Source organism: Oncorhynchus nerka, linkage group LG2 (assembly GCF_034236695.1).
Source record: "Oncorhynchus nerka isolate Pitt River linkage group LG2, Oner_Uvic_2.0, whole genome shotgun sequence".
NCBI classification, from domain to species: domain Eukaryota; kingdom Metazoa; phylum Chordata; class Actinopteri; order Salmoniformes; family Salmonidae; genus Oncorhynchus; species Oncorhynchus nerka.
The window spans coordinates 17,843,364-17,867,332 of NC_088397.1; the positions used below are offsets into that span (position 1 = coordinate 17,843,364).

A 23,969-nucleotide genomic window follows, 5' to 3' on the forward strand; every position below is an offset into this window, starting at 1 on the left:
GACTTTGTTGTCCTTAAGCCATTTTGCCACAACTTTGGAAGTATGCTTGGGGTCATTGTCCATTTGGAAGACCCATTTGCGACCAAGCTTTAACTTCCTGACTGATGTCTTGAGATGTTGCTTCAAAATATCCACATAATTTTCTTTCCTCATGATCCCATCTATTTTGTGAAGTGCACTAGTCCCTCCCGCAGCAAAGCACCCCCACAACATGATGCTGCCACCCCCGTGCTTCACGGTTGGGATGGTGTTCTTCGTCTTGCAAGAACACCATCTTTTTCCTCCAAGCATAATGATGGTCATTATGACCAAACAGTTCTATTTTTGTTTCATCAGACCAGAGTACATTTCTCCAAAAAGTATGATCTTTGTCCCCATGTGCAGTTGGAAACCCTAGTCTGGCTTTTTTATGGAGGTTTTGGAGAAGTGGCCTCTTCCTTGCTGAGCGGCCTTTCAGGTTATGTCGATATAGGACTCGTTTTACTGTAGATATAGATACTTTTGTACCTGTTTCCTCCAGCATCTTCACAAGGTCCTTTGCTGTTGTTCTGGGAATGATTTTCACTTTTCGCACCACAGTACGTTCATCTCTAGGAGACAGAACGTGTCTCCTTCCTGAGCGTTATGACAGCTGCGTGGTCCCATGGTGTTTATACTTGTGTACTATTGTTTGTACAGATGAACGTGGTACCTTCAGTCATTTGGAAATTTCTCCCAAGGATGAACCAGACTTGTGGAGGTCTACAATTATTTTTCTTGGCTGATTTCTTTTGATTTTCCCATGATGTCAAGCAAAGAGGCACTGAGTTTGAAGGTAGGCCTTGAAATACATCCACAGGTACACCTCCAATTGACTCAAATGATGTCCATTGGCCTATCAGAAGCTTCTAATGCCATGGCATCATTTTCTGGACTTTTCCAAGCTGTTTAAAGGCACAGTCAACTTAGTGTATGTAAACTTCTGACCCACTGGAATTGTGATACAGTGAATTATAAGTGAAATAATCTGTCTGTAAACAGTTGTTGGAAAAATGACTTGTGTCATGCACAAAGTAGATGTCCTAACCGACTTGCCAAAACTATAGTTCGTTAACAAAAACGTTTTTGGAGTGGTTGAAAAACAAGTTTTAATGACTCCAACCTAAGTGTATGTAAACTTCTGACTTTAACTGTATGTAGCAACTGCCCCTTTAAGGTGGAGAAAATGGGAAGGGGCAGAAGACAGACAGCACAGGACTTCCTTTTAGAAGTCATAAAATATGAAACAGTCTGATTCATCGTGGTAGGCTTTGCTAAGAAGCGTTCTGATGTAATAGCATATTGCATTCAGAGCATTTCTGTCCTCAGTCCAACAGTGAGATGTACTTGAACACAGCGACCAACAGAGGGCACTGTTATCCTGTTGAAACAGCAGCCACAGCGGTAAAATTACTAGTTTCCTCTGGCAGGCCAAGCATATTGAACACATACGACTTGTCCTAAACCACCCTCAGAGTGGCAGGTTATCATTGCGTTATGTGCCATTGATGTTGACGACATCCGCTGACCTCCCACTGTCTAGCCGACTATCTAATCAAGATCTAGAGACAATGTCATCATCTATATTATGGTAAATTCTATCTAAAGCATTTCAGGGGGTCCAATAGGGGAAATCAGAAATAATAATGGAAAAGCGGTTGATTGAGATAGTCAATGTTCAATCAAAACTCACATTTAACCCCTGCCTGCAAATGTTTGACTCTTTCTCTAGTCTCCGGGTGGATTTGAAGTGGAGACGTGGAATCTTCCATGTTATTCTGGAATGTGGGATAAGACAGGGTCCCATGATATGGACCCCTCTTCGGTAAGAACAGCATGATCTTCTGACATTACCCATTAGGCTGATAATCAACACACGCACACACACACACACGCATACACTTCTTCACACAATATAAGGAGGTTGTTATTTTCAGCTGCAGCAGAAGGGAATGCTACTAATTTGAGTTTTTTGTTGAGTTTAGTAATGATGAAAGTCATTTAAGCATACACTAATGGTGTAGGTCCACATACTGTATGGTGTTTGTTCTGCCTTTTAGCCAGGGGTGGACTGACCATCTGGCATTTTGGGCAAATGCCAGATGGGCTGGTCCAGTTTTAGCCCATTGGGCCTGTCTAACTTGGGTTTGTTGTGCAAAATTATCTTTATCTGAATAATATAGGGGGCCTCAAGGAATAAAATGGGCCGTTGTGGGGCCTCAAGAAAAAAAATGGGCCTTTATACGGGCCTCAAGGAAAACTATGGGCCAATATGTTAAAAATGCCAGAGCCGATTTCGGCCCCCAGTTTTATTATCTTTGACCTAGAAGTGGAGGCTTTCACCTACTGGAGAAATACTAAAAGATGAGATGTTCCATAACCTGTAGGTAGGTAGGAGTGGTTCTGAACGGATAGTTCATCACTTCTGCTCTTTTCTATAACCTGTAAGAAACACTATATATGGTCTATTCTTGGCATGTAGGTTTCTTACTTATGGTTGGCACAAATTGAGACATGGGGAGGGGAATGGGCAGGTTATACTGTGTGCAAATTAATTACTGTAGTATTTCTATAGTTTAAAAAATGTTTTTGCAGACATTACTGTAGTATTTACTGTAGTGATTTTGCTGACTATAGTATATTGTAGTATTTACTATTGTATTCTACGATGTACTACAAAATGATATAGTAATACTACACATGATCGAGGCATACTTCAGTGTGTAGTATAGTATTCTACAGTATACTAGAGTTTACTACAAAATTATATAGTAAGTACTGTAGTACTCTCTAGTAAACTGAAGCATTTTTTCATGTGGGCTGAAATGATTTATTTTACAGTATGCTCTATTTTACAATACAGCGTTTCAGTCATATATATTCAAATATATCTGGGATTTAAAAAAAAGTGGTAACAGTAGTATGTATGTATTCTTAATGGTTCTTGTGTTTTCCTCCTCTCTCTAGAATGGGTTGATGCTGGTCCTGCTGGAGCTGATGATCTGAACCAGTCTGTCAGCCACCTAGCTCCCCCTCCTCCAAACACAACCACTGCCCATGTCCTGATCCCAGTGGTCCAGCTTGTCTGTGGTAAGTCCCTCCTTACCCCTCCCCTGCCCTCCCTCCCCTACCCTCCCTCCCCTGCCCTGCCCACTCCTCTTTAGTTTTTTTCTATTAAAAGCACATTAAGTCTATGCTTAACTAAAGACGTCCAGTGCAGTCCATATACCCAAGGCCTATACCCAAGGCCTATACCCAAGGCCTACACCCAAGGCCTACACCCATGGCCTATACCCAAGGCCTATACCCAAGGCCTACACCCAAGGCCTATACCCAAGGCCTACACCCAAGGCCTACACCCAAGGCCTACACCCAAGGCCTATACCCAAGGCCTACACCCAAGGCCTATACCCAAGGCCTATAACCCAAGGCGCTTCCGGCGCCGACAGAGATGGCCGCCTCGCTTCGCGTTCCTAGGAAACTATGCAGTTTTTTGTTTTTTTTACGTGTTATTTCTTATGTTAGTACCCCAGGTCATCTTAGGTTTCATTACATACAGCCGAGAAGAACTACTGAATATAAGAGCAGCGTCAACTCACCATCAGTACGACCAAGAATATGACTTTCGCGAAGCGGATCCTGTGTTCTGCCAGCTGGCTGGTGTGTTTACGGACATATTCAATCAATCCCTATCCCAGTCTGCTGTTCCCACATGCTTCAAGAGGGCCACCATTGTTCCTGTTCTCAAGAAAGCTAAGGTAACTGGCCTATACCCAAGGCCTATACCCAAGGCCTATACCCAAGGCCTACACCCAAGGCCTACACCCAAGGCCTATACCCAAGGCGTACACCCAAGGCCTATACCCAAGGCCTACACCCAAGGCCTACACCCAAGGCCTACACCCAAGGCCTATACCCAAGGCCTACACCCAAGGCCTACACCCAAGGCCTATACCCAAGGCCTATACCCAAGGCATATACTCAAGGGGTACACCCAAGGCCTATACCCAAGGCCTATACCCAAGGCCTACACCCAAGGCCTATACCCAAGGCCTATACCCAAGGCCTACACCCAAGGCCTATACCCAAGGCCTATACCCAAGGCCTATACCCAAGGCCTATACCCAAGGCCTATACACAAGGCGTACACCCAAGGCCTATACCCAAGGCCTATACCCAAGGCCTACACCCAAGGCCTATACCCAAGGCCTATACCCAAGGCCTACACCCAAGGCCTATACCCAAGGCCTATACCCAAGGCCTATAACCAAGGCGTACACCCAAGGCCTATACCCAAGGCCTATACCCAAGGCCTACACCCAAGGCCTATACCCAAGGCCTATACCCAAGGCATATACTCAAGGGGTACACCCAAGGCCTATACCCAAGGCGTACACCCAAGGCCTATACCCAAGGCCTATACCCAAGGCCTACACCCAAGGCCTATACCCAAGGCCTATACCCAAGGCATATACTCAAGGGGTACACCCAAGGCCTATACCCAAGGCCTATACCCAAGGCCTACACCCAAGGCCTATACCCAAGGCCTATACCCAAGGCCTATACCCAAGGCCTACACCCAAGGCCTATACCCAAGGCCTATACCCAAGGCCTACACCCAAGGCCTATACCCAAGGCCTATACCCAAGGCCTATACCCAAGGCCTACACCCAAGGCCTATACCCAAGGCCTATACCCAAGGCATATACTCAAGGGGTACACCCAAGGCCTATACCCAAGGCGTACACCCAAGGCCTATACCCAAGGCCTATACCCAAGGCCTACACCCAAGGCCTATACCCAAGGCCTATACCCAAGGCATATACTCAAGGGGTACACCCAAGGCCTATACCCAAGGCCTATACCCAAGGCGTACACCCAAGGCCTATACCCAAGGCCTATACCCAAGCTGTTGCTAAGTTTAATGTGTAGTGCCAGGGTTGCAAAGGGCCATCTCTGAGGGTCTGGTGACTTTCTTTGCATCTCGCCTCTGTCTGTTTGTTGTGCCACTGTCAACACGCACGCACACACGCACGCACGCACGCACACACACACACACACACACACACACTTGGGGCTAAGGCCACTCTCCCTCTGACACCCAGGGTAACTTGTGTCCTTTGTCACCGCAACTGGCTCTGCCACACTGGCAGCTTTAGCTTACAGCCAGTCAGTGCAGGAGTGTGCAAGTGCAGGCATTTGTGTGTCATTTCTTGTGCATTTGGTGCCTGTGTGTGTGGTCTGTAGCCTACTTGTCAGGGATAAACATGTGTCCCAGTCTCCAAGCTTTAAGTCCTCACTGTGCCACACAAGTGGGTGGTGAATGATGATACATACAGTATGATTAGAAGCCTCTTACTTGGGCCCTTCTGTGATGTATTCTACAGTGTTTGTATAGTCGTCCCGGTCACCAAGCTATGAGATTGAAGACCTACGGGTGAGAACATGCCACCTCCCTCTGTACATGTGGGTGAGATGCTCCGGGTGCCAGTTCAACTGACGTGGTCAAGTTCAATTTATATCACACTAATGTGTCGGCAGTATTAGACAAAGTGTTTACATTGACCCCTGCATCAACAGCGCAGGTATAAACAGGCACACACACACACATCTCTCTCAACTACCAGCAAAATGTACACAGTCATTAATCATCTCAAAACAAGTGATGTATGCTTCAGATACCCTACGAGAAAACAGTCGAACAGAGAGAGGGAGGAGAAAAAAGAGAGAGGAGGGAAAGGAGAGAGTAGAACACAGAGAGAGAGACCCTAGAGCATGGTACATGTAGCTTTATCCATCTAAACACAAAGGGAGACAAAGTCCCCTCTCTCTTCTGTGCCCTCTGCAGATCCTTAATGGAAGAGACAGATATTACAGAGTACCACTAGAGCTTCCACTAGCTGCACCCCGCAGTACTCTGGCTGGTTATAATCTCGGTCCTATATCCATGGTGGTGCAGTACTCTGGCTGGTTATAATCTCTGTCCTGTATCCATGGTGGTGCAGTATTCTGGCTGGTTATAGTCTATGTCCTGTATCCATGGTGGTGCAGTACTCTGGCTGGTTATAATCTCTGTCCTATATCCATGGTGATGCAGTACTCTGGCTGGTTATAATCTCTGTCCTATATCCATGGTGGTGCAGTACTCTGGCTGTTTATAATCTCTGTCCTGTATCCATGGTGGTGCAGTACTCTGGCTGGTTATAGTCCCGGTTATAATCTCTGTCCTATATCCATGGTGATGCAGTACTCTGGCTGGTTATAGTCTCTGTCCTGTATCCATGGTGATGCAGTACTCTGGCTGGTTATAATCTCTGTCCTATATCCATGGTGGTGCAGTACTCTGGCTGGTTATAATCTCTCCTATATCCATGGTGATGCAGTACTCTGGCTGGTTATAATCTCTGTCCTGTATCCCTGGTGGTGCAGTACTCTGGCTGGTTATAATCTCTGTCCTATATCCATGGTGGCGCAGTACTCTGGCTGGTTATAATCTCTGTCCTATATCCATGGTGATGCAGTACTCTGTCTGGTTATAGTCTCTGTCCTATATCCATGGTGGTGCAGTACTGTGGCTGGTTATAATCTCTGTTCTGTATCCATGGTGGTGCAGTACTCTGGCTGGTTATAATCTCTGTCCTATATCCATGGTGGTGCAGTACTCTGGCTGGTTATAATCTCTGTCCTTTATCCATGGTGATGCAGTACTCTGGCTGGTTATAGTCTCTGTCCTTTATCCATGGTGGTGCAGTACTCTGTCTGGTTATAGTCTCTGTCCTATATCCATGGTGATGCAGTACTCTGTCTGGTTATAGTCTCTGTCCTATATCCATGGTGGTGCAGTACTGTGGCTGGTTATAGTCTCTGTCCTTTATCCATGGTGGTGCAGTACTCTGTCTGGTTATAATCTCTGTCCTATATCCATGGTGATGCAGTACTCTGTCTGGTTATAGTCTCTGTCCTATATCCATGGTGGTGCAGTACTGTGGCTGGTTATAATCTCTGTTCTGTATCCATGGTGGTGCAGTACTCTGGCTGGTTATAATCTCTGTCCTATATCCATGGTGGTGCAGTACTCTGGCTGGTTATAATCTCTGTCCTTTATCCATGGTGATGCAGTACTCTGGCTGGTTATAGTCTCTGTCCTTTATCCATGGTGGTGCAGTACTCTGGCTGGTTATAATCTCTGTCCTTTATCCATGGTGATGCAGTACTCTGGCTGGTTATAGTCTCTGTCCTATATCCATGGTGGTGCAGTACTGTGGCTGGTTATAATCTCTGTCCTATATCCATGGTGGTGCAGTACTCTGGCTGGTTATAATCTCTGTCCTTTATCCATGGTGATGCAGTACTCTGGCTGGTTATAGTCTCTGTCCTTTATCCATGGTGGTGCAGTACTCTGGCTGGTTGCTGGTTATAGTCTCTGTCCTAGTCTCTGTCCTTTATCCATGGTGATGCAGTACTCTGTCTGGTTATAGTCTCTGTCCTATATCCATGGTGGTGCAGTACTGTGGCTGGTTATAATCTCTGTCCTGTATCCATGGTGGTGCAGTACTCTGGCTGGTCATAATCTCTGTCCTGTATCCATGGTGGTGCAGTACTCTGGCTGGTTATAATCTCTGTCCTATATCCATGGTGATGCAGTACTCTGGCTGGTTATAATCTCTGTCCTATATCCATGGTGGTGCAGTACTCTGGCTGGTTATAATCTCTGTCCTGTATCCATGGTGGTGCAGTACTCTGGCTGGTTGTAATCTCTGTTCTATATCCATGGTGATGCAGTACTCTGGCTGGTTATAGTCTCTGTCCTATATCCATGGTGATGCAGTACTCTGGCTGGTTATATTCTCTGTCCTGTTGTCCTGTATTCATGGTGCTGCAGTAAATTGGCTGGTTATAATCTCTGTCATGTTGTCCTGTTTTCATGGTGGTGCTGTACTTTGGCTGGTTATAGTCTCTGTCCTGACCTACATGTCTGATGTCATCACATAGCACTAAACCGTTTAACCCAGATGTCTGATATCATCACTAATTCTAACCATGGATGGATTTTCCATTATTGTGGTCATTTGATTGGATTAGTGTAACTTGTACTGCATAGGATATGTTATTTAAGCAATAACGCCCAAGGGGTGTGTGGTATATAGTCAATATATCACGTCTAAGGGTTGGTCTTATGCACAACGCAGTGCGGAGTGCCTGGACACAGCCCTTAGCCGTGGTATATTGGCCATTTACCACAAACCCCTGAGGTGCCTTATTGCTATTATAAACTGGTTACCAACGTAATTAGAGCATTAAAAATAAATGTTTTATCATACCAGTGGTATACGGTCTGATATACCACGGCTGTCAGCCAATCAGCATTCAGGGCTTGAACCACCCAGTTTATAATGTCTTATAGAACACTGACAAATCTACAAATCGCGCATTGAGAAATTATGTCTCAAAAACACCAATCTGTTGAGGAGGTGAATAGCGTCAGTGAATGTTGCATTTGATTAGAAGTTGAAAGGACTATTCCTCTGTATATACGGACACTGGCATTACTAAAGGAAGACCACATACGACACGTGACACAAGAGACAGACCAACACGGTTAAAGTTCCATTTCACCCCATTCATTATTGGTTTTAGCTGCAAGGCAATGTGGACCCATTACTGGCTGCATTGACCACATCAGTGGAGAGGGTCAGGCCATATTTTCCATTAGGGGCTGGGATTGTTTGTGTGGATTATGGGGCTGTGGGGGCACAGAGGGGAAGGGGAGGTTTTTAGAAAGGGAGGGGAGAGGAAGCTGCCCGGCAGAGGAGGTCTGTTGTTTTGACTGAGACAGAAAGAAGTGCCGTGCACTCTTATCCCCACGGGTGTGTAATGCTGATCATTGGGATGAAAAGATGGTCAAAGATTACACGACTCTATTCTATGATCAACACCGGACATCAGGGCCCAGTTTTTCAAAAGCGATGCCCAGAAATATAAAATGCCTAGAAATAGAATGAATAGAGCGGGAGTCCCCATTCAAGTCAGTGATACGTCTGTCCTATTCATTCTATTTCTATGCATTTAATCCTATCCAATAGGCGAAATCCATATAGATAACTTTAGAAATACTGGGCCCTTGTTAAACTTGTTAAAGCACCATTCTGCATGGTGTAAAGTATGTTGTAAGACAAATCAATAATGACGTTTTTAATGATCCTGCAGCCCAGGATACATCAGTTGGTTGTATAAAAAGTATTGAGTATTGATATAAAATGTTCATTGGGTCAGGGGAAGTGCTTAGATAATCACCTCCCCAAAAAGTCCCTTCAAAAAGTCCCCCCCCACACACACACACACACATTCACACACACACACACACACACACATAGACACACTCACACAACACTCATTATTTGGTACCTCAGCCCCGCCTCCTTCAGTCACCACGTCAACAATCACTGGCGGGATCGACTGTTCCTCCTGATCCCTCTCTCCCTCGCTCCCTCTCTCCTTCACGCCCTTCTGCCTCCATCAGGCCTGCCTGTTCCTGACAGGGGACTGGGGTGGCTATGGGGAGGGTGCTTCTCCCACCGAGGGCTAGTCTGGGTTGGGCTGAGCTGGGCTGGTCACCTTGCTGGAGGCTATGAGGGAAAGTTTACATATAGAAGCAGGCCAGCCAGCCCATACCTCAGAGTGTCCGTTGTCCTCCATGTTTGTCTGATCCCAAATTGAACCTCCATCTCCTCCTCTGGAACTTTCCCTTCATCTGAACCGGTAAGATACTGTATACTGCCTGACCATATGAATACTACTAGGTAAAGAGGCCTTCTATAAGACTCACTCTGGACCTTTTGCATGGACTTGAGATGTAAATATCCTTGCCATCTCAAGCGCATAATTAGTATGTGTGGTTGCTATAGGGTTTGTATATGTTTATAGTAAAACATGCACTGTGACTGCCTTGGGATATGGAGGAATACATTGGTCATGTCCCAATACTCTCAAATGTATTTCCTTCTTTATTTCCTTTCCTTCATGAGCACTGATAGGTGCAACGACTGGGACATGTTTCCCAGTTCCACAATATCACTTTCACCTATCAAGTCCTTTCAGACCAGTGGGCCCTAAGGGAAGGAGACAAGGAGAGGACGCTGTCTAAACTATGGGGACAAGGCCTTAATAACTTGAGAAAAAATGGTAAAGTTCAAGTCTGTGTCTGTGGGGCTTCCACCATGTACTCTTGGTTTTGAAGGAGAGCCAACAGCGTTATTTGAATATAAAGCAGATTCCCTGTGACACTGTGCTTCTCTCAGCTTCTTGTGATTCAATGTGGAGCAAATTTAATGCTCTATTTGTGGTATTCTCCCATGGGCCAATCGACAGGCGGGGCGGTAGGGCGGGTGTTTTTTTGGGGGATAGATAGATAGATGTTGAGTGTTTAAGAGGACATATTTAAACCGAGATATGCTTCTTGCTTCCCTCTGAACAATTTAAATTTAGGTGGGACACGCTCCTCATTGTTTGTGTTGCCCCTAATCCAATGCCCCGTCGCCCACATCGCCCCCCTCAACCCCCCCACCCCCTAAACCCTACATTCTGTCTGTGCTGCTGGGGTCCCTGCACAACTGTCCATCTGACACCGGGTTGGATTTTAGCTGGATTGGATAATCTGGACGGGATGCCTCTAAAGCTCCCTGTAATTCCACAAACACTCACACACACACGCAGATTAAAAGCCAGCCGGGAGGAGCCAGGTTGGTTCGAGGGCGGCTGGATGTTACGACAGACATGTGATGTGGGGTTTGGGCTTTGACCTCTGTATCGCCATCTCTCTACCAGCCTCATCCTCCAGGGCACACAGACCACCACGCCAACCCACAAACCAACCACCCTGGTAGTCCCTTGTCACAGACGTTGGGGGTCTGTGGGTTTGTGCTGGTGTTCCTTGGCGGTTGTTGTATCTGAAAATACTTTGAGTGTTGTGTTCATGATCAGCAAGAGAAGAAGGCGGTGGGTTGGTGTGTTGGTGGGTTGGTGAGTTGGTGGATTGGTGGGTTGGTGGGTTTGTGAGTTGGTGGGTTGGTGGGTGAACAATTGACCTACAGGACAGGCGAGTGCCTGGGGGTGGCTATGCAGACTTTGACACCCCGCCTCCGTAGACATGCCCCAATGCCAGTGTGCCTCACTAGGCACCCCCTTTGTTCCGTTTGGGGGTCGGGGAGGGGGGACGGTGACCCCATCCCGCCTCATCATACAGCCTATTTACAGTAGACCACAACATCGTAAGTGTAGTCAGGGTATCACACTGCCACAAATTGTTCGGCTAGGATGCAAGGCTGTTTCATTTCGTCATTTTATTTACAGAGGGGTCACGGGTTCTCTGTCTCGCCCATGTGATTTGGCCTTTCCAACCAATCAGATATCCCGATTCAGACTGGGCATAGCAAAGGAGAGAGGGAAAAAATCCTTTTCATTCTGTGTTTTTTTAATCTTTTGCGAAACGTCGAAAGTGGTCGCCATCTGTTTTACGCTGCACGAAGGTAATGCCTATTTTTCAGCTTCTAGATCAGGTTTGAGGAAGGCCTCTGATGAGTCCAATGGTCATATTGTTACTATTCAAATATGTATTTATTTTTATAAACACATATGGTGGAAATGTAAAATAGTGCAATTGACTGTATCATATGTACGTACAGTAGGCTAGTGTTAAACCATATGTAAAAAAGGCTTCATGGGTAGTCTCCTGGCTTTAAACTGGCAGCAGGAGATATTGGCCAATGTTGAGTTGGGAAATGTCTTCAATAATTAATGAATGTCTGTAGAGTTATCGTTAAGTGGCGCGGGAACAGCAGCCGTTGACATGTTGCGAGTTTATTATCTCAATCCCATCGTTATTTGAAACCCCTTTGTTTTGTAATACAGTGGACATCGATCTGACTCCATTGTTTTAGCCGTTGCTCTTAGTGTGTCCTTCATTAGGCAAATACAAAGGGTGTTGCGACCCCATGTGTGTGCTGTGAAAGTATTTCTGTATTCCCTTGAGAATCGCCGGTTAGCTTGTTGGTTGGTTGGACCCCTTTCTTTGTGGTCCCTCCATGTTCCCTGCTATTGACTCACCCTTGCGATCATATAAATTGGGGCTAATTGTTTAATGGAATTATCGGTTAATTGTTCCTTTAAGGTGGGTTCTAATGACATTGTGATGTTTTGCAGATCAGAAGTGGCGTCGTTCTATTGCGATAGGTTCCGCTGACCTTGTCCACACGGAATGGTAACAGAACCTGATAGCCCATGAGATGGATGTATCTAGTCCTCACGACCATTATCCCAATCATCCTCACTATCAAATTAGCTCTCTTGATGGTGTTCTTGATCTGGAGGAACAGTCAACGTGTCATTTGGCATTATCACTAATTCATGTGAACCGTGGGATTGAACGTACGTTTCCTCTGTAATGGTTAGGACAGGTTTTAAAAGATCACATAATTGTTAAAATATTGCAGAATCGACATCTCAAATAACAATACCGAAGGCTGGCACTATTTTTTTGTTGTTGAAATGATCAAATTGATATTTGTATTGGAATTTAGAAAACAAAATATCATTGTAATCTATCAAGGATGTAAAAATACTAAGATCAAAAATTATATTATAGAATTTAAAAATTATTTTAAAAAGATATGTGTTTACACTCGACCCATTTAACATGACTGTGATCTGTAAATCCATGCATGCTCATTCAGCGGAGCCTTGACTTAGGGACAAGCTGTGATCTCATGTACATTTGTGGGAAATCTAAGATGGCCGACCGCATGCTCTTCTTTTACCACCACAGCCACAGTACAACATGGTAATGCTACAACGCAAAACGGGGTCTACATTCTCTATCCCGTCGTAGGCAATGGCACATTTTACAACCCCATTTTGTGATTGGATTCTAATTAGGGGACAGTGACAAGTGTTTTGGGGCCACCCATGCCCCAACCCTCTCTCCAGTGTCGCCTGGCCTGGTGAGGGCACTACACAGTGAAAGGGAGTGAGTGGTCGCCCCCGTTTTGACTGTGATGTAGGCTGAGGTCTCAGCGAGGGGGTGGCTGATCTAGAGTGACAGCTCTAGAGTGTACTGTCACAGCCGGGTAGAGGAGAGGACGCCCACTCCCCACCTCCCCCCTTCTCCCCCCCATCACACGGCAACAAAAGCCTAGTTAGCGTCAGATGAGACCAGAGCTGCTGCTCACATCTCAGTGTCCTGCATCTACAACACATTCTATTCTATTCTATTCTTTATTCATTGTCCCCCATGTAAGAGTTTCTTTTTCAAAGGAAGATCTGACAACTTGGGTGGGTGCAATTCTGTCTCTGACCACTTCGGTACAACAACAAGTATATTTGGTTATTTTATTTTCCAACAGCAACACAAGTTCAACTTGAATATCTAATATCAACATGTACTTCTCTGCTGTCCACTGTGGCCCTTACCTACTGACAGCAGTAGAATGATGATTTTACAGGCTCAGTAAAAGCCAGTGACAGGCTCAGTCATGCAGGAGACGGTTCTGCCTGAGTCATGAAAGTAGATGGAGTTCTTCATATGGGGTTTCCTTCTGTGACATCCTCATGGTATTGAGGATACATAGGACATCCTTAAGGCACAACATAGGCCGTCTAAAAGGTTAGAGGTGAGAGGTGATTGAATCGGCATATCGGTGCTATTTGAGGGTGCTGACTTGCTTTTAGTGAGTAGTTCACTGCAGCCATTTTCCTAATGAAAAGTCTGTTTAGTGCGTTCAGAATGTAGAATGGACTGGATCCCCTGGCTGACGTTTCTCTTGGCTCCTCATAACAGATTACAATGCTGCGTCACTCATCTCTTATCTTTGCCAGCAGACGTGTATTCCCTTTTCTAGTTTTCTTGTGTGTTAACGCATGCTCTATTAATTACACTATGATTGAGCTCAAAGGTCATTTGTAGAATCGGGGTCAATTAGAGTCGGAGCAGGCAAACATACAGAGTACATGAATGTAGGGTGCACTGCTTGTGAGGAGCCAATGTCTTGAGTCACCCTCAGTTTAGTGGTCTCCCTCTCTCTACTGCTTTGGCTTACAAGTGTATGCTTACGGAGGGTTTATATCAAAATCATAACAGCATATCTCTAGTTCGGTGGATTAAAATGGAACAGATGACGGGGCTTTGGCCTAGATTATACTGCAAGTTCTGTCCTCCATTTTCCCATTCCTCCAGATCTCAGTCTTTTTCTCACGTGCCCTGTAAGAGCCTTTGGGTTGATGTTTCATATAATCAGTCTCTGACTTTGTGGAGATTTTCAAACAAAACACATTTTCCAACACAATCTCCAATCTCTAATAAGGAAATCTTAAAGATGCTGATTGCATGTTCTCTTTGGTCTAAGCTTGAGCAAGCATACAGTATGCACATGCACCAACTCACACACATGCACATACACCAACTCACACACATGCACATGCACCAACTCACACACATGCACATGCACCAACTCACACACATGCACATGCACCAACTCACACACATGCACATGCACCAACTCACACACAGCTGACCGGAAGCAGGGAAGGGCAGCGGTGAGGCCGGATAAGGTGAGGCAACACTGCAGAGAAAATTGCTGGCTCATTTCTACAGTGCATGATAAGACTGCAGTGCTGATCCACTTCCAGTCAGTGCATTCCTTTCTTTTGCCCAGCACTAATCAAGGCATCTGGACGGCCTCTGTCTGTCAGTCACCCAATTCTCCCAAATACCTTTCTCTCCATTTCTTCTTTCCTTCCTGACTGCTGACAGAATCATTTCAGGTGATCAGTGATGGCGTCACTTCTATTTAAGTCTCACCTGTCTCAGTGGAGGGGGCCGTGACTGTAGTCACTCAGAGCTCTCTCCTGCCCAACCCCTTCAGATACTGAAGGCAGCTATCTTTTCATATTTAGTCAAGTGTTCTCGGTCACTCACAGTCCAGTGGTTCTACATAAGAGGAGGCATCCTCCATTGTTAGCTCTACATTAAAGAGCCAAGGAATGAAAAGAAAGACAGGCAGATGTAAAGCTTCTTCTCCAGGAGTGATGCTGCACTGGGCTGAGGGCAGGCAGGGCAGCAGACGAAGGGAGAGATGAAAGAAAAGGAAGAGCCATTTTGTGCACGGTGTTGTCCACCCGAGCGTAAAGCGTGATTAATTCAATAGCAGAGCACCATAGAGGAGGAGGCCAGCAGCTCTGCAGCTCAACATAGCTCTCTCTGACCCACTTACTAACTACATCAGATGTCACGAGAAATACTGCTCTCTCTCTCTACCACTTTCTCTCTCTCTACCTCTTTCTATCTCTACCTCTTTCTATCTCTATCTCCATCTCTCTACCTCTTACTCTCTCTATATACCTCTTTCTATCTCTATTGCTCTCTCTCTCTCTCTCTCTCTCTACCTCTCTCTCTCTCTACCTCTTTCTCTCTCTACCACTCTCTCCACCTCTTTCTATCTCTATCTCCATCTCTCTTTCTCTCTATACCTCTTTCTATCTCTATCGCTCTCCCCCTCTGTCTCTCTCTACCACTTTCTCTCTCCATCTCTCTCTCTCTCTCTCTCTACCTCTTTCTCTCTCTTTCTCTATCACTCTCTCTACCTCTCTCTCTCTCTCTATCGCTCTCCCTCTACCTCTTTCTCTCTCTATCTCCCTTTTTCTTTATTTCCAACTTGTTGATGTAATAACTCTGTTAACAGAGAGGATTGAGAATGGTCAACACATACATTGTGCAGAGCATAGAAAATATACTTGAAAACACTATTGGTCAAATGCAGACAATTGGTTTTGATAATGTAGTGTTCGGTCGGACGCATTTATTAACCTTCACTCTGTTGCCTCACTCTTGAGTACAGTGGTATTGTGTCCTGAATTGCATCCCCTACTAATAGATTCTAATACATAACTGATTGCGCTCAGATTCAAATGTGAACGGTTTGGGATTAAATTAAATATCATTCAACCAAGGGACACAATAGGCACATTTGAAGATAAAACAGGATTTGGGATTTTAAATGTCTTTTTTATGCTGCCGCTGTCTCAAATATAGTTCCGTCTGAGAATGGTGCCTAGCTGTTGAAATAAAAAGCAAGTTGACTGGAAGGCATGGATGGGGCATGGATGAATCATGAGTCTGTGACCTAATTCTATTGTGCTGCAGTGGATGAGGGAGAAGGTAGTGGATGGTAGGAGAGCTATTCAAACACACCACCAGGCACCACGAGAGAAAATACATTCTCATTTCAGCCACACATGACGACTCTCAGGAGGTGTGGACCCGATTGGAGTCTATATGATTTGTTTTCTGCATGCCGTCTTTTGAAGAATGCTTCAAATACTCAACCCAATTCCAAGGCATTTCCATCACCATGTCTGCCTTCACGAAGACCAGAAGTGGTAGCTACATATAAACCAGTAATTTTATTACAATACCACAGAGAGTGGTTACATCCTCTCATCTAGTTCTATCACCAAAATACCACAAATAACCCCAGTAACCCCTGGCTCCAGCAGTCCATTGTGCCACGGTCCCAGCCAGCCTACCACTCCCCACGTGCACCCCCCCACCCCACACACACACACTTGGTTTTAGTGGGTTTATTTCTGTCCCTGCCCAGGCCCTGTGGCAGACCTGCACCACTGGCCTGGCTCTTAAACCCGGATTAAGGCTTTTTATGTAATCTGACCTCTAGGAGATTGGAGAGAGACAGCTGGTTGCAGAACCCTTTCCTCCCTTATCTCAGAGAACTCCGGTGGCCTCCCACTCTCTCCGTTTGGCCTATCATTTGGCCTACTCGCTCTTTCCTTCTTTCTTTCTACAACGGGTTGGTCAAAGCAAGCATTGTGATTGGTTGAGATGTGTTCTAGGCCATACACAAACAAACAGTTTAGCAGGGGTAAGCCTATGACATAAACATGGACATCTTGTTTTCTGTTCCATCTGAGAAATCTCTACGCATCTAGTGTCTCATCAGCCCAGCCAGCCAATTCATTAACTTGGTTTCCACTGCAAAAAGCATCTTGACATTTTTTCCCCCATGTTTCTAGCTTAATATTTGGGTTTTATAACAACAGGGGTTTGTCCAAACATCGCTGTCTGTCTCTTGACATTTGCAACATTGTTTCAATATTGAAATTCGATCTCCACTGTCCTATTAAGAATTAACGTGTCAGGACGAGATGGACATCTTTTCTCAGCCAGTCGAAATCAACATCGTTTTTATGGATACATACAAAGAAATTGAATGCAGAAACATTGCTGTTATTCTAGCTGCACGGTTTGACGTGACTGTGTTAGCCGTAGTTGGCTAGCAAGCAATGGATAAGAATGTTGCCAGCCATCATGGCAACGGAACATTTAGAATGATATCCATAGATCTAGAACGGGAAATCTTTTCTCAACTAGTCGAAATCATGAATCAGTATCCTTTGTATGGATACAGAGATGGCCGCCTCGCTTCGCGTTCCTAGGAAACTATGCAGTTTTTTGTTTTTTTACGCGTTATTTCTTACATTAGTACCCCAGGTCATCTTAGGTTTCATTACATACAGTCGAGAAGAACTACTGAATATAAGATCAGCGTCAACTCACCATCAGTACGACCAAGAATATGTTTTCCGCAACACGGATCCTGTGTTCTGCCTTACAAACAGGACAACGGAATGGATCGCATGCAGCGACCCAAGGAAACGACTCCGAAAAAGAGGGAAACGTAGCGGTCTTCTGGTCAGACTTCGGACAAGGGCACATCGCGCACCACTCCCCAGCATACTTCTTGCCAATGTCCAGTCTCTTGACAACAAGGTTGATGAAATCCGAGCAAGGGTAGCATTCCAGAGGGACATCAGAGACTGCAACGTTCTCTGCTTCACGGAAACATGGCTTACTGGGAAGACGCTATCCGATGCGGTGCAGCCAACGGGTTTCTCCACGCATCGCGCCGACAGAAACAAACATCTTTCTGGTAAGAAGAGCGGCGGGGCGTATGCCTCATGACTAACGAGACATGGTGTGATGAAGGAAACATACAGGAACTCAAATCCTTCTGTTCACCTGATTTAGAATTCCTCACAATCAAATGTAGACCGCATTATCTTCCAAGAGAATTCTCTTCGATTATAATCACAGCCGTATATATCCCCCCAAGCAGACACATCGATGGCTCTGAACGAACTTTATTTAACTCTTTGCAAACTGGAAACCATTTATCCGGAGGCTGCATTCATTGTAGCTGTGGATTTTAACAAAGCTAATCTGAAAACAAGACTCCCTAAATTTTATCAGCATATCGATTGCGCAACCAGGGGTGGTAAAACCTTGGATCATTGTTACTCTAACTTCGCGACGCATATAAGGCCCTGCCCCGCCCCTTTCGGAAAAGCTGACCACGACTCCATTTTGTTGATCCCTGCCTACAGGCAGAAACTTAAACAAGAGGCTCCCACACTGAGGTCTGTCCAACGCTGGTCAGACCAAGCTGACTCCACACTCCAAGACTGCTTCCATCACGTGGACTGGGACATGTTTCGTATTGCGTCAGATAAAAATATTGACGAATACGCTGATTCGGTGTGCGAGTTCATTAGAACGTGCGTTGAAGATGTCGTTCCCATAGCAACGATAAAAACATTCCCTAACCAGAAACCGTGGATTGATGGCAGCATTCGCGTGAAACTGAAAGCGCGAACCACTGCTTTTAATCAGGGCAAGGTGTCTGGCAACATGACCGAATACAAACAGTGCAGCTATTCCCTCCGCAAGGCTATTAAACAAGCTAAGCGTCAGTACAGAGACAAAGTAGAATCTCAATTCAACGGCTCAGACACAAGAGGCATGTGGCAGGGTCTACAGTCAATCACGGACTACAAGAAGAAACCCAGCCCAGTCACGGACCAGGATGTCTTGCTCCCAGGCAGACTAAATAACTTTTTTGCCCGCTTTGAGGACAATACAGTGCCACTGACACGGCCTGCAACGAAAACATGCGGTCTCTCCTTCACTGCAGCCGAGGTGAGTAAGACATTTAAACGTGTTAACCCTCGCAAGGCTGCAGGCCCAGACGGCATCCCCTAGCCGCGCCCTCAGAGCATACGCAGACCAGCTGGCTGGTGTGTTTACGGACATATTCAATCAATCCCTATACCAGTCTGCTGTTCCCACATGCTTCAAGAGGGCCACCATTGTTCCTGTTCCCAAGAAAGCTAAGGTAACTGAGCTAAACGACTACCGCCACGTAGCACTCACTTCCGTCATCATGAAGTGCTTTGAGAGACTAGTCAAGGACCATATCACCTCCACCCTACCTGACACCCTAGACCCACTCCAATTTGCTTACCGCCCAAATAGGTCCACAGACGATGCAATCTCAACCACACTGCACACTGCCCTAACCCACCTGGACAAGAGGAATACCTATGTGAGAATGCTGTTCATCGACTACAGCTCGGCATTCAACACCATAGTACCCTCCAAGCTCGTCATCAAGCTCGAGACCCTGGGTCTCGACCCAGCCCTGTGCAACTGGGTACTGGACTTCCTGACGGGCCGCCCCCAGGTGGTGAGGGTAGGCAACAACATCTCCTCCCCGCTGATCCTCAACACGGGGGCCCCACAAGGGTGCGTCCTGAGCCCTCTCCTGTACTCCCTGTTCACCCACGACTGCGTGTCCACGCACGCCTCCAACTCAATCATCAAGTTTGCGGACGACACAACAGTGGTAGGCTTGATTACCAACAACGACGAGACGGCCTACAGGGAGGAGGTGAGGGCCCTCGGAGTGTGGTGTCAGGAAAATAACCTCACACTCAACGTCAACAAAACTAAGGAGATGATTGTGGACTTCAGGAAACAGCAGAGGGAACACCCCCCTATCCACATCGATGGAACAGTAGTGGAGAGGGTAGCAAGTTTTAAGTTCCTCGGCATACACATCACAGACAAACTGAATTGGTCCACTCACACTGACAGCGTCGTGAAGAAGGCGCAGCAGCGCCTCTTCAACCTCAGGAGGCTGAAGAAATTCGGCTTGTCACCAAAAGCACTCACAAACTTCTACAGATGCACAATCGAGAGCATCCTGGCGGGCTGTATCACCGCCTGGTACGGCAACTGCTCCGCCCTCAACCGTAAGGCTCTCCAGAGGGTAGTGAGGTCTGCACAACGCGTCACCGGGGGCAAACTACCTGCCCTCCAGGACACCTACACCACCCGATGTTACAGGAAGGCCATAAAGATCATCAAGGACATCAACCAGCCGAACCACTGCCTGTTCACCCCGCTATCATCCAGAAGGCGAGGTCAGTACAGGTGCATCAAAGCTGGGACCGAGAGACTGAAAAACAGCTTCTATCTCAAGGCCATCAGACTGTTAAACAGCCACCACTAACATTGAGTGGCTGCTGCCAACACACTGTCATTGACACTGACCCAACTCCAGCCACTTTAATAATGGGAATTGATGGGAAATGATGTAAATATATCACTAGCCACTTTAAACAATGCTACCTTATATAATGCTACTTACCCTACATTATTAATCTCATATGCATACGTATATACTGTACTCTACATCATCGACTGCATCCTTATGTAATACATGTATCACTAGCCACTTTAACTATGCCACTTTGTTTACTTTGTCTACATACTCATCTCATATGTATATACTGTACTCGATACCATCTACTGTATGCTGCTCTGTACCATCAGTCATTCATATATCCTTATGTACATATTCTTTATCCCCTTACACTGTGTATAAGACAGTAGTTTTAGAATTGTTAGTTAGATTACTTGTTGGTTATCACTGCATTGTCGGAACTAGAAGCACAAGCATTTCGCTACACTCGCATTAACATCTGCTAACCATGTGTATGTGACAAATAAATTTGATTTGATTTGATTTTGAAATAAAAAAAGGTCAAACAACATGAAATGGAGCTACAACTAACCAACCAAACAACATGAAATGGAGCTATAACTAACCAACCAAACAACATGAAATGGAGCTATAACTAACCAACCAAACAACATGAAATGGAGCTATAACTAACCAACCAAACAACATGAAATGGAGCTACAACTAACCAACCAAACAACATGAAATGGAGCTACAACTAACCAACCAAACAACATGAAATGGAGCTACAACTAACCAACCAAACAACATGAAATGGAGCTACAACTAACCAACCAAACAACATGAAATGGAGCTACAACTAACCAACCAAACAACATGAAATGGAGCTACAACTAACCAACCAAACAACATGAAATGGAGCTACAACTAACCAACCAAACAACATGAAATGGAGCTACAACTAACCAACCAAAAAACATGAAATGGAGCTACAACTAACCAACCAAACAACACTGTTATGGCCTTCCTAGTCTCTTATGACAGCCTTAGCTCATTTAGTTCTGGGTTCAGGGATTATGGCCTTCCCTGTCCCTATACTTTTATGATGTACAGGTGTAGGATCTTAATTTGATCACCCTTTTGTTGCTCAGTTTCGTCATTTACATGAATTCACTGAAAACCAACACTAACACACAGTTATATTAACAGTATTGCACTTTTCATGTAGGCTACTTTTGGACAGCTAAATAGCCTAACCACTGATCAAGCAACATTATGGAGTAAACATTCAAATCCTGTTGCTGCAGGATTCTTTTGCTGTGACAATATAGGTCAAATTAAGATCCCAGAGTTAATGATTGTCCTCCAGAGTTAAAGCACTGTCTGCCACTCACAGTCTATAAAACTCTTCCTGTCTGAACAGAACTCGAATGGTATTCATGAGCAGGTTCATTCAAAGATGATATCCATCAATGTTAACCAGTGGTAGTTTGGTAACTCTGTTTCCAGTGGGCCTAATATTGAGTGGTCGTGTCTCATCCTTCTTGTCTTGCAGGTGACTGGTTGGCTGGCTGTTCCATAACACTCTCATTGGCCCTGGGACTCCTCTTCTACGTGACCACACCCCTTCCTTCACATCCAATCCCAACATGGAACCACCCAAGGTGCAGCAGCCAGGCGAAGGAGGCCTCAACGTCACCCTCACCATCAGGCTTCTGATGCACGGCAAGGTACAGTACACACCGCCTGGGTTCCAATACTCTCATATGGCTTACTTTCCTTATTTCCTTATCTCCTTTCCTTCATGACCACCGTTGGCTGAATGCGCTGGATAGGTTACTGTCAGTCAAGTGTTTTTAGATCAGTGGTTGTGAGGGAGACGAGGAGAGGTCGCTTTTCAAGGTTTTGGGGAGAGTCTCTGTCATGTGTTGAGTTGGACGTTGATGCTAACTGTTGTTGAACCTCTGTTTCTTTACAGGAGGTTGGAAGCATCATTGGAAAGGTAACTATCATGTTCATAAACACATCACAATCGTATGAATATTACAAAACTGTTTTAAGATGAGTACATTTTTTTAATGTGACATCTCTCCGATGTTTTAACTGTTGTCTGTCTGCTGTCTGTTTCTTGTCTGTCTGCTGTCTGTCTTTTCAGAAAGGAGAGACAGTGAAGAAGATGCGTGAAGAGGTAAGTGCAGTATGTATCCCATAATGCACCTTACCCAGTTTAAGAATGCATATTAAATGGATAGTATTCCATTTAGTACTTCATGATCTACTTTATTTCTCTGACTGTGTCTACTGTTTGACCCGCAGAGCGGTGCACGCATCAACATCTCTGAGGGAAACTGCCCAGAGCGGATAGTTACCATCACCGGACCCACAGATGCCATCTTCAAGGCCTTCGCCATGATCGCATACAAGTTTGAAGAGGTATCTAGCATACATACATCTCCTCTTGGTCGTGGTTCGTTTTACAATTTTGTGGCAGTTTTAAAATGCTGCTACACCAGGTATTTTAATACAATACTATTATGCTGATATGATCTTTATGGTTTCTTCCCAGGATATAATCAACTCTATGAGCAACAGTCCAGCCACCAGCAAGCCTCCTGTCACCCTGCGTCTGGTTGTCCCAGCCAGCCAATGTGGCTCCCTCATAGGGAAAGGAGGCTCCAAAATCAAAGAAATGAGAGAGGTAAAGAAGGGCATAATTAGTGATAAGGATTGATTGAATTTACTTGACAATTTATTAGTTAGTTAATGATTAATTCGCAAAGAAATGCACATGTAGCCATTACATTTTTATTAGTCGTTTGTTTAGGAATCGTTCCTTTCTGGCTTGAGGACCAGCTATTTTTCATTGCACCTTACACAGTACACATGCTCAATAACAGTCTTCCCACTTCAGTCCACAGGTGCTCAGGTACAGGTCGCAGGGGACATGCTGCCCAACTCCACTGAACGAGCAGTCACCATCTCAGGAGCCCCGGAAGCCATTATCCAGTGTGTCAAGCAGATCTGTGTTGTCATGCTAGAGGTAGAGTGTGGAGGGATGAAGGAGGAGGGTCTGATTCAGTCCTCCCGGGAATACACAGGAAAATACATTCACACAGACCTTAGGAATCAGCTAAAATGTACAACGTGGATGTACATTTTTTTTTACAGTCTCAAACATCTAAGGAAGGAATTAGGATCTTGGTCAGTATAGACCATGGGACAAAATGATTATAACAATGTTGTAGATGATGGCTTCCCAGGTTGCAATGATATAGCCGACCTATGAGGTAAAATCATGTGATTCCAGTTGTCAGTGTGCTCTTAGACACAACACCTATTTCATGTCACTGCATGCATTCACAGTAAAGAACAATAGTGTGGTGTAGTGAGTGTCACAGACTGTCTTCTCCCAAGGCACTGTCCCTCAGTCTACAAAACCTCTTCCTGTCTTCTCTTCTTTCTTTCTCTCTCTCTCTGTCTCTCGGTCTCTCTCCCGCACTCTCGCTCTCTCTGTCTCTCCGTCTGTCTCTCTATCTATCTATCTCTCTCTCTGTCTCCTCT

The 23,969-nt window shown here is 45.3% G+C and overlaps 1 protein-coding gene across 23 annotated transcripts in view; it reads left to right on the forward strand.

Moving 5' to 3' along the window:
* The window catches only part of LOC115129853 (poly(rC)-binding protein 3-like), a 36,156-nt gene that overhangs the window by 5,655 nt on the left and 6,532 nt on the right, over positions 1 to 23,969 (forward strand). For 12 of the 23 annotated variants that reach the window (XM_065024003.1, XM_065023996.1, XM_065023938.1 and 9 more), the window contains 8 exons: positions 1,751 to 1,843; positions 2,986 to 3,108; positions 21,964 to 22,138; positions 22,387 to 22,410; positions 22,564 to 22,605; positions 22,725 to 22,841; positions 22,975 to 23,106; positions 23,320 to 23,448. In XM_065024003.1, the coding sequence (XP_064880075.1) occupies positions 22,058 to 22,138; positions 22,387 to 22,410; positions 22,564 to 22,605; positions 22,725 to 22,841; positions 22,975 to 23,106; positions 23,320 to 23,448 (525 nt within the window). In that variant the 5' untranslated portion in view covers positions 1,751 to 1,843; positions 2,986 to 3,108; positions 21,964 to 22,057. Of the gene's footprint in view, positions 1 to 1,750; positions 1,844 to 2,985; positions 3,109 to 9,698; positions 9,778 to 11,302; positions 11,544 to 21,963; positions 22,139 to 22,386; positions 22,411 to 22,563; positions 22,606 to 22,724; positions 22,842 to 22,974; positions 23,107 to 23,319; positions 23,449 to 23,969 lie in introns of those variants that run through there. The other 11 variants (XM_065023976.1, XM_065023981.1, XM_065023945.1 and 8 more) reach the window with 3 other exon arrangements.